The 17456-nt window shown below is 46.6% G+C and overlaps 1 protein-coding gene across 4 annotated transcripts in view; it reads right to left on the bottom strand.

The window, feature by feature from the left end:
- The window catches only part of AKAP1 (A-kinase anchoring protein 1), a 43823-nt gene that overhangs the window by 14596 nt on the left and 11771 nt on the right, over window positions 1-17456 (bottom strand). For all 4 annotated transcript variants that reach the window (XM_081171483.1, XM_081171484.1, XM_081171482.1 and 1 more), the window contains one exon: window positions 147-1812. In XM_081171483.1, coding sequence (XP_081027609.1) covers window positions 147-1788 — 1642 coding nt within the window. In that variant the 5' untranslated portion in view covers window positions 1789-1812. The remainder of the gene's footprint in view (window positions 1-146; window positions 1813-17456) is intronic.

Genomic DNA, 17456 nt, shown 5'->3' with positions numbered 1-17456 from the left:
CACAGCTCTCCAAGGAAGCAGGACTCCATTTTATTTACACAACCCTGGAATCTTTTGATGGCGGGCAGTTAATACTGCAAATAAATTTGGGGGGTGGGACAAGAAACAGGACACATGCAAGAAAACCGGGACACGGGAATCCTTACCCCCTGAGTTGTCTGCATCTGCTTCTGCCGACCACGGCTGGTCGTGCCTCCGATGAGGGCAGTCTTCCTTCAGCACTCCGTTGCTGTACGGCACTTTGTTCTCCGCTAGCGTAGGGGAGGAGGGAGGCTTTTTGCTGGACGCCAGCTTGTGTTCCGAGTCTTTGAGCGCGGGCATGTTCAGCAAATCCAGGCGCTGCCCCAAAGCGGGAGAGGAGGTGCTTTTCAAGAGGTCCTCCGCACTCGCCCCGTCTTCCGAAGTGCAGGCGCTGCAGCCGGAATCTTCCGTCATCGTCTGAGCGTCTTCCAACTCATCCTCGTGGTTTGCGGCTGGGTCGCCGGCAGGCTGCTCAGCGCTTCTGGAGTCCCTGGGGAGGCCATGGCTTGGGTTTCCCAAGAGGCCGTGCGTCAAGTGGCTTGAGTACATGGCGTGGCGGTTGACGTTCTCTTCCAGCAGGGGAGTCACCTCTATGGCTGCCGCCTTCTCAGCGACACAGCCGTGGCCCTTGCTGCACTCTGCCTGGCCGGCAGCTGCCACAGAGATCTTCTCAACCCGGCTGGCAATCTGAGAGATCCTATCTGACATGTCGCTGACCGACCCAGAAAGCACTTCCTCGGTGGCTGCCTGGATGACGTTGGAAATTATATGGATAGCAACCTGCTCAATCTTCTCAACTTCTTCTTTATCTAAGCTGATGCCTCCCACCCTCGCTTTCTCCAAACTCCCCTTACAGCCAACATCTCCAAATCCATGGCGCTTCAACGTACTACCAGCGTTCGAACTGGACGTCTCTTCTTTCTGGGCCAATTCTGCGCTAGCAGGTTTGACGCATTTAGCCTCCGCTTCCATCTCTGTGGCTGCTGCACTGGCGCAGCCGCCACCAATCTCTTCCTTTCCAGTGGCATCCACAGAAGGTTGAGAAACTGCATCATCTGCCACTTGGGAGCATGGGGCGGCCAAAGAACCCGCATCTGAGGAGGTGGCTGCTACAGAACAGAGGCCTTCTTTCAAAGGCTTCTCTGGTGCATCATCCTGGACCACATCCTCCAAACCGCTATCCCCAGACTTCTCTAAACTAGAAGACTTCTCTAGCAGAGCTGCTGCCGTCGAGACTGGTGATGGCACCCGGTCTGCCACTCGAGTGGCTGCCAGTGGCCTCTCGATAGAAGCTTCACCAGCACAGGTACCGTCAGCTATCTGAGCGCCCGGAAGGGAAGGCTCCTGTGCGGGGGATCTAGGTACATCTCGGCACCCCGTCACTTCCAGTTTTTCACTGTTGTCCTGAACCCTGTTGGATTCAATGGTTGTTTTTGCCGTGACAGGCCAGTCTCTTGGGGGGTCCCAGCGCCGAGAGCCGCTTTCCAAAGGGGCCTGCAGGCTTGCCGAAGACTCGACGGTAAAGGCTGGTTCAGCAGGCTGCTTGGCTTCTGGGGGCAGGGGCGGCTGGCTGTTCAACGGCACCCCTTCTCTAGCGGAAGGCTCCTTCTTGGGGGAGCCTATCCTGTGTTCTTCTATGTTGGCCAAGTCTCGCCTGTCATGATTGCTCACACGCTCCTTTTTGCGTGAAGAAAACCACCACCACCCGATGAGCGCCAGCACTCCAGGGATGGCAAAGGGCAGCAAGGTGCGGAAGCGGAGCGCCATTTTGCAGATCCTCAGCGATTACACCTAGAGACAAAAAGAAACAAAAACACAGAGCGTCACGTTAAAGGCTTCAGTTTTCCTCGCACTGTTCTGAGAACATCTAAGCCAGCTGGCATGCTCCAGCATTCCTTGACCGCCATCGCTGACTATTGGCCACTCTGGCTGGAGATGATGGGAAGGACAACATCCAGGGAGTGCCAAGTTGGCAAAGGATTAGCTTTGGCAACATTAACAACTGAGCAGTTGAGCTTGCCCAGCATTCACCAAAACGCCACCAAAACCTTGTGGCCTTGCCATTATGAGAGGCTGTGTAGCCAGGATCACACCAACAGTGCTCAGAAACACGCAAGACTAGCCTGCAATCAGGCATCCAAGCCGCAGAAGCTGAGAAGTCTAGTTTCTCCATCTTGAATAGCTCAAGATTTTTTTAAAAAATAAAGTTTCTAGTCCTCAAGGGCTACGAAAACACCCTTGGAAGGGGGGGGGCGATGCCTGCTAACATTTCAGAGGTACCTCTGGGGGCGCAAAGCAGGTTTTTTAGGAATTGGGAAGGGAGCGTGTTTTGATTTACAACTATGCAGAACCTTCTATGAAGACTTGGCTGTGAATATTCTAAGCATTTAAGATTCTTCCCTAGAAAGAGTTCAAAGGCAGCTCCTCGCATACAAAATAAGCCACATGATCAATACTTTTAAAAAAAAATCCTAACAAGTAGTAAGCAACATGATAGAGGCCTATAAAATAACAATGGAAATAAAAATGGGTTGCAGTGGGTCAGAGTGGCCCAGTCGGTTTAGCTGCTAGGCTTTGAAGGATCTAGGAGGCATATTTTGCCTAAAAGTGGGGAATGTTGGGTATTAAAGCAGAAACAGCCAACATACTGGCCTACGTAATATAGGAAGAGTCTGCTGGGTTAGGCCAATGGTCCAGCATCCTATTGTCACAGTGGCCAACCAGATGCCCCAAGGGGGAGCCCACAAGCACAGAGCCCTCTCCCCACCTGCGATTCCCAGCAACCAGTATTATCCAGAAGAATACTGCCTCCAACCGTGAAGGTGAATGGACTACAACTCCCATCAGCCCCAGCTAGAGTGGCCAAAGGCCAGAGATGTTGGGAGCTGTAGTCCAACAGCTTCTGGAGGACACCACTGTATTAAGGAACCCACTGCCTCCCTGCATAACTGAGCCCTCCTGCTGAACGCTTGGACTACTTCTTTCAAATCACAGACAACATGCATCCCCACCTTTAACCATGAAATATGCACCATCAACATATGCAAGCAGAGGAAATCACCCACCGGAAGAAAATCTGTGCTGCAAACACCTGGTTTGATATACCGTGCTGGTCACCTTTCCACAATCTTCCTTCTCAAGTGCACCCCCCCCCCATGCTCTGCCCAGTAGCCCCTGATCTTCATTTTGATCTCAAGACCATAAAGATCACATGCTGATTATTCTCTTTTGGTTTACAGGAGCAAAAATGTATATAGTTGCAGATAAGGATCTCAAATACAGCAACATGCATCAGAGATGTTCATCATAGATCCACAACAGAACAGAACAATACACACACAGAGAGCTTTTTGTTGCACTGAATGTTGTACAACAAACTGTATGGCACAAGAAAGGCTGAACAACAGGGGACATGTTGTGCATCAGCTGCCATCTAAAATAAATTTGGAAATCCCTGCCTTCATGAGAATCAAGGCTAAGTCCTACTCAGAGGAGACTCAATGGAATTAATGGACCCAATTTACTCATGCCCATTAATTTCCGTGGATCTACCCCTAAAAGGAATATTCCACAGTCAAGGTAAGTGACAAAAATTGAGGTTCACATTGTATTCTGCCCAACCTGTTACTTGAGCAAGAGCTCCCCTCGAGTTATAAAAAGACAAGGCTGGCATTCCTTTCCTTAACAGAGGAGAATCTGCAGGCCTTGTGGCTGGAATGTCAGGGGTAAACAGCTGCCCATTCAGAGAGCTGCTTGCTGCAGAACACTCTCACAGTTTACATTGGCAGCCAGCAGAGTTTGGGTGTCTCCAAGGGCACGGACTCGTCCTCCCAAGGTTGGAAGTGTATAACCAGGAATATCAGCTCTAAGGTCTAGTTCTCAGAGAAGTGGGGCAAACCTGTGTCCTGGCTGCACCCCTCAGACTTGGAGCGGGGAGGCTTACGTGTCAGAACGATCTTCCATATAAACTAAATACACTCCCTGCATGCAAAAAGCCTGCATGTGGGGAAAGAGCCTGGCCCGCTCTTTTTCTGCATGCAGAGGACGAGGTCTTTGTTGCTCTATGGAAGAGCCCTCCCCAACCCAAAAGTCTGGAGGGGTACAGCACAGACAGAGGTTTGCCCCACTTCACTGGGAAACAGGCTATGATGACAACGTGCTTATGGAGTTTTCTAAAAAGATTCTCTCTCTCTCACGCAGAAGAAAATCTACAGGGATTTCTTCTACTGCCATTTAATGATGATGGCATCTTGAGGGCTTTCCAGAAGCAAGAAAGCAGAAGGTAAGACCCCAGAGGACAGGATCACACTTCAAAACGACCTTGACAGATTAGAGAACTGGGCCAAAACAAACAAGATGAATTTTAACAGGGAGAAATGTAAAGTATTGCACTTGGGCAAAAAAAAATGAGAGGCACAAATACAAGATGGGTGACACCTGGCTTGAGAGCAGTACATGTGAAAAGGATCTAGGAGTCTTGGTTGACCACAAACTTGACATGAGCCAACAGTGTGACGCGGCAGCTAAAAAAGCCAATGCAATTCTGGGCTGCATCAATAGGAGCATAGCATCTAGATCAAGGGAATTAATAGTGCCACTGTATTCTGCTCTGGTCAGACCTCACCTGGAGTACTGTGTCCAGTTCTGGGCACCACAATTCAAGAAGGACACTGACAAACTGGAACGTGTCCAGAGGAGGGCAACCAAAATGGTCAAAGGCCTGGAAACGATGCCTTATGAGGAACGGTTAAGGGAGCTGGGCATGTTTAGCCTGGAGAAGAGGAGGTTAAGGGGTGATATGATAGCCATGTTCAAATATATAAAAGGATGTCACATAGAGGAGGGAGAAAGGTTGTTTTCTGCTGCTCCAGAGAAGCGGACACAGAGCAATGGATCCAAACTACAAGAAAGAAGATTCCACCTAAACATTAGGAAGAACTTCCTGACAGTAAGAGCTGTTCAACAGTGGAATTTGCTGCCAAGGAGTGTGGTGGAGTCTCCTACTTTGGAGGTCTTTAAGCAGAGGCTTGACAACCATATGTCAGGAGTGCTCTGATGGTGTTTCCTGCTTGGCAGGGGGGTGGACTTGATGGCCCTTGTGGTCTCTTCCAACTCTATGATTCTGTGATTCTAAGCTGAGTGAGAGACATGCGAAGCATGCAAGGAGGGCGAGGGAAGAAGGCTGCATTGAGACAAAGCAGGTGTGAAGCCCTGATCTGAGCTGCTGGAGGAACAATCAGGGCTTTAAAAAATAAATTAAAAATTGCTTGTAACATTCCAGTTTATTATTTTTATTTTTATTTTTATTTTTATTATTGGGGACTGGTGATTCCCAAGACACAAGAGCCTCTCATTTGTGAATCATCCACCAAAGTTGGACTTTTCCCAGCAATTTTGTCAGGACTCAGGTTCTCAGAAGCCAAAGGCAGGCTCTCCCCTTATGTGTGATGAAGCATTCGAGAGCAAAGCAACCCACTTACCCATCCCCCTTTGGAGATGCTGGGAATAAAACTGAGCAACCAAAAGAAGAAGAGCTAAAGCAGCTTTAAGTTTATAAACCATCTGCGGCTGAAGGCTTGGGAGTGCATCACAGCGCATGAACATGAAAGGAGCCCAACAAGATCAGGCAGATGTCCTTCTAGTTCATCATCTCTCCCACAGGTCAGCCAGATATAACAGAATCATAGCACTGTAGAGCTGTAAGGGACCACGAGGGTCATCTAGTCCAACCCCCTGCAATGCAGGAATGTTTTGACCTAAGTGGGGCTTGAACCCACGACCCTGAGATTAAGAGAGGCTCGTGCTCTACCAACTGAGCTATCTCATGCCTCCAGGAAGTACACAACAAGCGAAGAAGATAGATGACAACCGTCTCCCATTGCTGTCCCCCCCCCCCCATCTTCTGAGTTTCGGAGACATTCTGCCACTGAACATGGAGGTTCCATTAATCACGATGGCCAGCAGCATGAAACAGATCTCTAATAATAAAAGATTGGGCACTAATAACATTCAATTCTGCAAAACGTAGATTTGCATTCAGGACTGCAAGAGGACAGAAGAGGCAACAGCTGTTCAAAAATAAAAGAGTGCCAAGACATTTAGGACAGGGGTGGGGAACCACTTGCTCTTCAGATGCTGCTAGAACTACAACTCCCATGCTGGCCGGGGCTGACGGAGTCCAACAAACTCTGGAGGACCACAGATTCATCAACCTTGCTCTTACGAAAACTTACACTGCATATGCTCTGTTTCTAATTAAGGGAGGTGGGCAAGGAGACACTCACGACACCTCCCCAGTTCACTATTCAGCCAACTTTCTGGAAACTTCACTAGAAATCACCCACAACAGGACTAGAAACTTGGCATGGGGCAGTGGGGTGGGATTCTATATGCATGCAAAAGGTGCTGCGATTCCCCAAGAAGTAGCTGTGTTGCCCTGCACCAGCCTCTGCTCTTCCCCTATTGTGCTGCTTCTCTCCCTACTTTCCAAACACCCTTGCTTACAAGGGAATTTAAAATTCCAAGTGTCGGGTATATCTGGCTTGCAATGATACTCAAAAGTACATTAACAGCATCCTGCATTGCAGAGGGTTGGAATAGTTGACCCTCGGGATCCCTTCCAACTCTACAATTTAGGATTCTACCTGTGGGCCTTCGATGTGGTTGGACTACAGTTCCCATCATCCGTGATCACAGACCTTAGGGGCTGGGGCTGATGGGAGCTGAAGTACAACAACAGGTTCCCACCTACCCAGGTGAATGAACTAAATATAGTACCAGGAGAAGGAAAACCTGTGTCCAAGTTTAAATCACAGTGGTCAAGGAGTGTGTAGAAATACTCCTCTCTAAGGCAGCAAATATATATATCCCTGCATGTAGAAAGCAAGGGTGGAAATGCTTCTTCTAGATACAGATTTACCACCTCAATGAGATCTTGGGACAGTCCCCTTCTCCCTCCTCCAGTAGGCAATTCCCTTAGGTCTGGTGTTGGGAACTCGTAGCTCTCCAGATGTTGCTGAACCATCAGTGCCAGCGAGCGTGATGGGAGTTGTAGTTCAGCAACATCTGGAAGGCCACTTGTTCCCCATGCCCACCTGAGGCAAGGAGCTGAAATTGCAAACTGGGTCAGATTCAGACACACCCTTCTAGCAATATACTCTTCCTGTGATGCTTGCAGCTTCTGCCGGGGGAAAAAAATGTGTCCGCTAGACATTGAACACCTGGTTCACATCTACTAAATGGGGTTTGGTGGGCACAATAGCACCAGTTCTCTTTGGAAGTTGGTTTTTTTTCTCCCCCAAATTCCTCCTTTACGTGCTGCAGAATCAATAAGCACAGCTCCCCTCCAGAACGGACAAACCCTGCAGTAAGCGGATCCATATAAGGGCCGAAACGAACTAGTGGCGCAGGGTTTTTAAGGGGCGGACAGAGCAGCTCTGCCTAAGATCTGAGAAGGGAAGAAGTTCGCTGGTGTTCACTTCAGCACACACATACATGGCAAGCTGCTGTGTTGCATATGCTGGCATCGTTCCCAAGCCTGGGATGGGATTCCAGTTTCGTCAGTAGACTCAAAGATTCTGCACTTGGCAAATGCACAAACGCATGGAACACCCATTTGCTGGTGCATTATCTCCTGGGGTGAAAGGGTTGAAACCTTCCCCGGATTCAGGTCAGACCCATCAAAGTGCTTTTAAATTAAAACCCAAACACTAGGAGACAGGAGGCACCAGCGTTGCGTTCTGCAGCCACAACAGTGTCCTTGAGGGCCCCAAAAGCTTCTGAGCTCCGCCTCCCCTCTAAACTCGCTGCTCCTTTGGTGGTTACTTTTTTCTCCCATAAAAATTACACCAAAGGGGTGGAAGTTGGGAAAGCAATGCTCTTTCCCTCCTCCTCTTTCAGCTCTACAGGCTTATCAGGGCTCAGAAATTCTATTCATTCTGACTGTCACACAGAACGTGCAGAAATGCAAAATTTGTATGTTTGTGTGCAATCCTTCCCTCTGTCAGCGGGGAGGACTGATCTGGGGAAAAGGTGAAAGATATGACCAGAGGGAGCAAGTACCCACAACACTTGCTCCAAAACCCAAATTTGTCCATGAGCCTTTGGCAACCCCTGAACTAAGGGAGATCAGTATCATGAATTTTGCATACACTGTCTGGCTCTCATTCACACAGTCCACAGACAAAAATGATTATCCACACCACCGTTAAGTTTCCAAAGAACTTTGGCAGGAGTTTCAGAGAAAGGGGCTTACGTATTTTCTGGAACTGGGAGGTGAAAATATCCAAGAAACTAGTCCTTGTTGAGCCTGGATAGCTCATGGGCTTTGGAATGGGAGATGAGAGAGGGATGCCAGAAGACTGCATTTGTACCACAAAGTGCCAAGACAATAGTGCAATGTTAACAAGTTTGTATTCTTTCGTCTCCCTGGATTAAGGCTATTTGCACTCTGCATTTAATTGCATAAAACACCAAGTTTCTAGTCCTCAGTAATGAGATGGTAGGTCGAACCGAGAGCCAGAGGAGCAAAAAAAGAAAAAGCCCGGAAGGAAGCAAGAGGTCGACATAGTGGGCGTAGAGAAGATTCTCAATAGGAAGCACCTTTAAAATTTCACAGCCTTCTCCCCCTAATCACATAACGATATAATTGTGTAATGCAGTGGAATTAGAAGGATGTGCGACACAGTGTCAGGGAATGCAGCCACCAGGGTGAAGAGGCATGCCGGATAGGACCCGGTTGCATTAAAAACTGAAGTCACAGGGGCCGGGAAATTTTTTCCACGCTAAAAATAGCCAAAGGGCATATGAGCTGCCTTATAAGCCCACACAGAAGCTGGAGATTCCAGAAGAGATAAAGCTAACTTGGTATGCTAGCTTTTGTTATGTTTTTTGGGGGGAAGCGGACTTCCTATTTCTCAGGTGAATCCATATTTTGGAACAAGGCAGCTACAAATAACTTGCAAGGTCAGAGAACAGAGTCCGGTCTTTCTCTAGGGTTTCTACTTGGGTAGCTGGAGAATCATCTGCATTCAATCGAACCAGCACGAAGCACAGCTAACTTCAGCCACTTTGACAACATTAAGAGGAGAAGCAAAACGGAGGAAAGGGAGAAATTAGTTGGGCTCCGCTTCTGAAGTGGGGATTGTGGTACAAATGGAGCCCTTGCCCTCAAAAGTTCAGAGGCACGGATTTTACTTCTATTTAAAATGTTTACGAACCACGTATTTTCATTAAAAAATTGTCACAAGGAGGCACGCGAAACAGGAACTCAAATCCAAAATTACAACCGCTCAGCAAAATGGCAACTAAAACAAAATAACACCTTTTGAGCTCCTCTCACATAAAATAGGTCTTAGCACATATTAGTAGATGGGGGGGGGGAGAGACAAATTGTGGCAGAAAAACATGGTTTTCAGGTGGGAGAGACACTATTAGGGGCGAAGCAGGTGAGAGAAAGGCTCAGCTGTTGCCCAGGACATTAGGATGCTGCCACTGCGCCCATGCCACAGGGTTGTAAAATGGAGGACAGCTGGAGATTTATTTGGGTTTTTTAAATTTAAAAAAACCAAACGCTTGCCACTGAACTTGTGCCCTACTACTGACTGTGTGAGCCGCAGGCCGTGCCCAACAACAGCATTATTTGGGGACTAAACCGAGAGTTAGGTGTACTTTGCCCTGAATTATACAAATAAAAGCACTCTGGCATTAAAGCAAACAAGGAGAAGCACCCAAGACAGCAATGGAGGACAGCAAACACAGCAGCCGAGGCTGCGGTAAACCCGTTTGCCTTTAAAAGGGTACCACGAGACTGTTGCATTTACTGCAATTTAAACAGAAACCTCCACAGAAATTGGGCTGGTAGGAAAAAAAGTGTTCAACATGCTCATCCTTCTACACCTTGGAAAGTAAAGGGAATGGTATCTCTTAAATCAGTCAGCAGAAGATCTCAGTGTGTAGACAATACTGGGCTTGATGCACCAATGGTAGAGGGAGGTGGAGAGCCACCGGTGGATTTATTAGCCACAGCGGTGAGATAGAACTTCCATATTCACACCAAGGACATTTCTGATTGTCACCTGCTGGGAAGCCGTGTTCAGGAGAGGGCTGCCATATTCATGCCCTGCCTGCAGGCTGTCGAGAGACAATTGGCTGGTCACTGTAGCACGTCAACTGCTGGACTAGTTGGACCTGATCCAGCAGTGCTCTCATGTTGTTCACATGCTAGAATTATAGATTGGTCAAGTTGGAAGGGACCCCGAGGGTCTTCGACTCCAACCCTCTGCAATGCAGGAATCTCAACTATAGCATCCATGACATATGGTCATCCAACCTCTGCTTAAAAACCTCCAAGGAAGGAGAGTCCACAACCTCTGGAGGGAGACCATTCCACTGCCAAAAAGCCCTTACTATCAGAAAGTTCTCCACGATGAGTAGTCTGAATCTCCTTTCTTGTAATTTGAAGCCCTTGGTTCGAGTCCTACCCTCCAGAGCAGGAGAAAACAAGCTTGTTCCCTCTTCCATGTGACAGCCCTTGAGATATTTGAAGATGGCTACCATATCTCCATCTTCAAATATCTCAAGAACCCAGAGTTTGGGAAAGATTGTTATATCAGTGGAAGACTTGCGGTGATTAGCAGAGGCAACCAGAACAAGGAAGTTTAGATTTTTTGGTGATCCTATCTGCGCTCACAAGACTGTGAGGAGGCGGCACACACAAAGCAAACAAATCAAGTGCCAACTTTATTCCGGAAACAACGGAAGACATTTCTGTTCTGACAAGCTTTCTCAGGTGGATAAAGGGGGCTTTGCCACGAGCATCTACTTGTTAGGGTTTCAGTATTGCTTTAAATATATCTGGTTTTGTAATTTTAACTATTTCAATAATCTTAGGTGTAAATCACCTTGAGAAGGTTGCTTAGAAGGCAATAATAAAAAGGATGGTGATGACAATTTAACACTTTTATTTTCACTAGAGATGAAGCCCAAAAGTGTTTCTGGCAAGGCATGAGCCTCTGTTGATCTGGGACCAGCCATCTGAACACAGAACACAACGCAGGGTTCCCTGAGCTGTTGACAGCTTTGATGAAGTTGAAGTGAGTCAGAGCATTTTATTTTTTTTAAGGCAGCTTTCTTCACCAATCCAGAAGGACAAGCTCAAGACAACTGATTTAAGTCCTTAATGCATCTCGAGCAGCTAAATGAACCATGAAATCCCAATGCTCACAATTGACTTCATTCATGTATTCAAAAGAAACTAGAGCTAGGGGATGGGTGGGAAAATTAGGAGATGTACATAATAAGGACCCAGCTGGCTCAGACCAAAGTTCCATCTGATAATGGAGAACTTGTGGCTGTGTTCAGATGCTGCTGGGCTAACAACTTCAACCATGAGCTGCAAAACTGAATAAGCTGTATCAAAGGAAGATGGAGCTTCAGAACCCAGGAACAGTCTACCACACCTCCACCTCAAGCTTCTCCAGCTGGGGCATAAAATAAGTGTAGATGTCTAGCTGACCTTTCCCCTGCAGCCCTGCTTAGGAAGTCACCACCACTCACCATCCTCATGGTCTCAGTTGTTTTTGGTACACACTGCCAGATTTGTCTCGAAATACATTCCACGCTACACCAGAAATAGGCAAGGCTACAGCAACCAAACTAAGCCCTTGCCATGACTTAGAAGAATCCTTCCCACAATGCCAAGGATTTCATAGGAAGACTGTGAGCATGCAGTCGCCAAAGGTGAGTAAGAAAACTGCACCAGACAACCAGGCAAGGCTGTCTAAAGACAGAAGGAATAGACTCTTAATACTGCTTTTCCATGAAACTGCGCCCCAACAAACCTTACAGCAAGACAAACATGGAAACAAAGAATATAAAAAAAACTTACTGAAAATATAAGAGCGCTACAGAAAGCCAAACGCAATCACTACCAGAAGACTAGTAAAAAACGTAAGAGCGTGAGCACATCAAAAGCCTTGGGCAATGTGTGGGAAGGGATCTGGCTCAGTGGAAGAGCCTCTGCTTTGCATGCAAAAGGTCTTAGGTTCAATCACAGGCATCTTCAGGTAGGGCTGGGAACAGCCCCTTGCCTGAAATCCTGGAAAGCTGCTACCAGTCAGTGTCAACAACAGATGGACCAAGGACTCAGTAGAAGGCAGCTTCCTGTGTTCCCATCACTTATCTGTCCAGTTGGTTCCTGAGACCGCTCACTTCTTATAGCCACCCTACCAACCCTGCTCACCAAGCCCAACATACCCATTGCTTTTTATAAGTAAGTAAAAACTTTAAAAAATCACATTATTGCCGGGGGGGGGGGGCCAAGTGGGGAGAGGCACTCCGGACAGCAGACAGTTCTCTGTCCTTGCACAAATGGAGCAAGGGCAAATTCAAGCTGGCCATGTGGCACCCGACAAGACAAAAATTGCAATTTGCAAAAATTCTAGAAATATTTGCGAGTCTAGGCACAGTCAATGATTTACATGCCCTTCCCGTGCATTGGGGGGAGAGGAGCGAAGCAGAGGATCGTGTTTTCACTTGTCCAGAAGGAAGTCTCCCTACGGGAAATGGGATAATAAGATTCCAGGCAGGTATCAGCCGTGTTTGGTCTCTTTTTGGGCAAAGCACTGCAACAAGGAGTGGGGGGGACCTTGTGGCCTTCTAGATGTTGCTGAACTCCCATCGGCCCCTGTCAACATGGCCAACAGTCAAGGCTGGTGCGAGATGGGAGTCCTGCAACAGGTCCCCCATTTCAATAAAAACATATCAAGAGCCCTGCTGGATCAGAGATCCATCTAATCCACTCTTCTCAAAGTGGCCCCACCATATGCCCCAAAGGGAAGCCCACAACCAGGATCCGAGGGCAACAGCACACACCCCACTTGTGACTGTGAGCAACTGGTACCCAGAGGATTGCGCCAGTGTGCTATGTTCTGCCTCCAACAGTGGAAAAGCACACAGTGAGTGCATCAGCGCAATCTTCCACACATTTGCCTAATCCCCCTTCGAAGCCATCCGTTGGTCTCCATCACTACATCCCATGGGAGCAAATTCTGAAACTTCCAGTGTTAGAAACTCAGATATACAAGCTGGGGGCCAAATGGCTCCTTAAACCAAGATTGCAGTCACCCAAAAAGGAATGCCATTTTGGGGCAAGACAGCTCTAAAGTCTTATTTTTCAAATGACTGACTGACTGTGATAGATTTTCAGCTAAATATCTAGCTAGTTGAAGATGACAACCTTGAGCTGTGTTAAGAACGTTGAGAAATTAAAGAAGAAAAGTCACCTTATCCAGGGACAGTCTGCATGTATGTTTTTTCTTATACTATTTTTCTTAATAGTGACACAGACCACTCATAATGTAAGAATATTCTTCACAACTGTGAGGAGGGGGCAAGTGAAGACAAGTGACAACAGTGAACTATAATGTTGTTCACTGCTTGTGCTCAAGCTGCACAAAAAAAGCGTTTTGGATCCTGAAATTCATTCTGATTGTGCAGATAAAATGGGACACATAGAATTCTACAGGAGAGGGTATTAGTGTGTGGAAAACAGTCGCGACCCAATGATTCCCAGGCATGCACCTCCAGAGGTGGAGGTGTCAGGCGCCATCCTGTGACCCAGGCATCTTCCCCTGGTCGCAAATGGCCAAGAGCCAAGTGCAAAATGCGCCAACCACACACGGTGCTAAGCAGTACTTCCCTTTACCTGTCCTGTATCTCCCAATAGGTGGGACATACTTTGTGGCAGAGTTCTTCACAGAGGTCATGCCATCTTCCCTTTTACATCCTAGGATTCAGACCATCATGGAAAACAGGAACGCCGCTGTGCTGGGACCCACAAATCCCACATAAGTTAGCACTTGCACAGAGTTGACATAAAACAGATGCTGCATAAGGTGTTTGCTGCATTTGGGGAATGGACTACCCCCAGGGATATGGACTTCCCGGGAAATTTAGAACTGGGAAGTTTTTTTTTGCCGACTCTTAAGAATGAACCAAGATCCAACTTATATTTCGTAAGCAAAACCAACAGCAGACTTACGGCATTTCACACTTGGTGCTATCTGAATCTCAAAATGTTTTGCCAATTAGCCAGAGGTAGATGAATCAACGGATTCCATTAGGAAGCCTTCCATGCAGAGTGCACTTAAACCTCAGTCCTACACATGCTTATCTGGGAATAATTGGCACATAAATAAGCCGCAGTGTCTTCAAAATAAACAGCCACAGGATTGCACTGTCAGTGAGGTCTAAATGTTATATTCTGATTCAAGTTCCTTTTATTGGAGGACTTGTAAATATTTTAAGACATGGCAACTCAATGCTACCCACTTGTCTTAATATAGAGCTTAAGGGGGGGAAATGGAAAGCAACGTAGACCATTTTGGCAGGCCTAATTTTAGCAAGCCTGAAGCACTGGAGAAGCGGGTTCTTCCTAGAGGGGGAAAAAATGGTAAAAACACTTTCCTGTCAAATTTGGCTATGGCTATTTTCCATTCTAGTTGCCCAGTTTGATTAGCATTGCACGTTTTATTTTGCCACTAATTTTATAAAAGCCTGCATTTCTAAAATTAGAGAATGGAAGAGAGGATCAGAAGTATTGCAACAGGGGAAACGAATCTGGATCATTTGTTTAGAAAACGTGTTCCACCACACATCACAGACTGCCTCGTACCCAAGGACTCCTGTTTAGCTTTAAGGCAGCCAACAAAAGATCACCTCTACCACCACCCTCTGTTTGTTTGTGCTGATAAGTATGCGAGCTTGTGAGCAGCACAGAACACCTGCCAAAACAACAGACCGGCACTTTCTTCACTATAGCAAGGTTAATAAATAACTATTTTTTCAGTAGTTCTAGGTAGATAACCCTTTGATCAACCTGTTTAGACATTCAAATGCAGGAAAGGCATACACCCATCAGGCTGAAAAGTGTTGAAATGTGTTTAATTCCCCTCCTGCCAGGTATCACTTCATAGCCCTTGCATTCTCCAATGCTGGGTGGTTCTAAAGGTGTAAAGGCTTGGTGGGGAAGGGAAAATTGGGAGGGGAAAGCCAACCTGCCCCCTATATTTTTTGGAAACAAGAAAGGAAAATAGACTGGGAAGACTGAACACACTGGAATAGCACCTGGCTGCATTAACAAGATTCCGGGGTCAACCCCCTTAACTCTCCAATTAAAAAGATCAGCTGCCCAAGCAAGACCTTCAGTCAAGACTGGCAGACAATCAGAGCGGGCAACCCTGGTCTACAAAACCAAATTGTCTCACTTCCTAGGCTCTATATAATAGGGGCTCCTACTAGGATAATACAGTTTTTGCAGCCGGGGGGAGTGGGGTGATAAATAGAAATTTTAATTTATGATTTTGTTTTGTATGCCACTTCTCCCAACATCAGTGCTTCCAATGTGGCTCATTTTGGAAACTGATTTGTCTTTCTGTTTTCTATAGGCTGCCTCTCAAGATGTCTTCACCAAACCTGGCACAGGGGTTCCTGAACCAAGGGCAGCAGTCGTTGTCTATGTCTGGATACCAGCTGCCAATCTGAATCCAGATGGCGAACTCAGTTGTGACTTCACCTAATTTTTGGCATGGCAGGTCCAAACTCACTAATTGCACTATCCCTTTTTAAATAATTATTTGTTGCTGTTGTTGTTTCTATAAATTACTGGGCAGCGACAGGCATTCCCCAATAGTAAACATGTGAACTACATTTGGAGCACATTATTTCTCCCAAAGCATCCTGGGAACTGCACTTTTTTTCCAGGGCTGCTGGAAATTGTAGTCCTGTGAGAGGGAAATTACAGTTCATGGGATTGCCTCTTTGTGGGAGATAATATGATTCAAATGCACTTTAAAATTATATTGCATATGCAGCCGAAATGCTGATTCATGTCAAAACAGAACAGGTTTTACTCAGAGTAGAAACACTTAAAATAATGAACATGTTAGGTCTATTAATTTCAATGGATCTACTCCAAGTAAAACTTAACTGAATACTGCCAAACGTAACAATCCAAATAAATAATTCATTTTGATAACCTAGTGCATTCGCCACTGAGAAAATGACACAATTTCACTGCAGAGAGAAAGGAAGAGAAAAATTATATATAGATGCCACAAAAAGTAAATTTTACTAAATCTCCCTTTGAGCAAACTTCTAGGTCTCATTGATTTAAAAAAAAAAAAAGCATTTACAAGCCTGAGGACGTCCTGGGGAAAATTTCAGGTGGCAGAGATAAGACCCCAGCAAGTCAGGTAAGGTAGATATAATGTTTATGGCACCCAGGGCCTTTTGTGTCACACCCTCAAACTTATTGCAAACACATCCTTGAGTCAGAGACTGGGGTTCCACACCCCACAAAAGCTCCTTGTTATCAACCAGCAGAAGGCGTCAAGTGAGAGATCTACGAGAAGTCTGCCCATTTACTGCACTGCAGAGAATCCAGATTTGCTGCTCACTCAATTAACTTAGTACAGGATTTATCTTTCAAAAACAAAACAAAAATTTAAACGCAACGTTACGCACGTAACAACTCAGCCAAGGACTTAGTTCAAACACAGGCAGCAAAGTAAAAACTTTCCCCTCTTCCTACGGCGAGCAAGCGCATCATTAAAGCAATTCCAGACCAGGCAGAGCTGCTCTATCAGACACACCCCTCTCGGCTTTGAAGTTCTTTCACTCTGGTTTTTTATGTTTATGAGGAGGGAGGGGCATGCTTTCCCTTTGCTACCACTAGTCAAGTTGCTGATTTGCAAGGGGGAGGGGGGAGAGAAAGTTAAGGCCACAAAAAATCACCTAAAGGGGAACTCTTATGGGATCAATTTATTTTGGATGCAAGACTCTACAGGCTTCTGAGCTACACAGAACCTATCCCTGGGGCAGTTAGAAGTCTCGGCTTCTGGGTGAACCAAGGTCACTGAATGCAAAGTGTTGAGAGAGAGATATTAATCACGAACTAATCAAGTGTGATGGGCCACAGGTGCAATTACAGGTCCCTCTGAGCCAATAGAAGGCCTAAACTTCACAGCTTTGATTAGTCCGGCTGCTCTGACATCACATAGGGCTCCTGCAAGACTTGAGCCACAGCCAGCTGCTTTGGGGCAACAGGGCTTCTGACTTCAGAGGCTCAGGAACAATTGCAGGCTTCAGAGGATGGTTTAACACTCAATGCCTCCTTCCAGGGAACTCCGGGAATTGTAGCTCTGTGAAGGGAACAGGGCTCTCCCTAGAAACCCTCAGCACCCCTCACAAACTACAGTTCCCAGGTTCACTAAGGGAAGCCATGGCCGCAGCCCAATACTGCTTTAAAGGAATAATGCAGGTTGGGTACCAGAGCAGTTAAGCAGCCTGCCCTGCATCCAACTGGCTATATTTTGTCCTCAGTGCCTTTTATTTGGCTAATTACCATTCTCTGGTCTTTTAAATGTGTCAGTGGG

This window comes from Podarcis bocagei (assembly GCF_964188305.1).
Source record: "Podarcis bocagei genome assembly, chromosome: 15".
NCBI lineage: Eukaryota > Metazoa > Chordata > Lepidosauria > Squamata > Lacertidae > Podarcis > Podarcis bocagei.
This window is presented reverse-complemented; position numbering and strand designations above follow the sequence as displayed.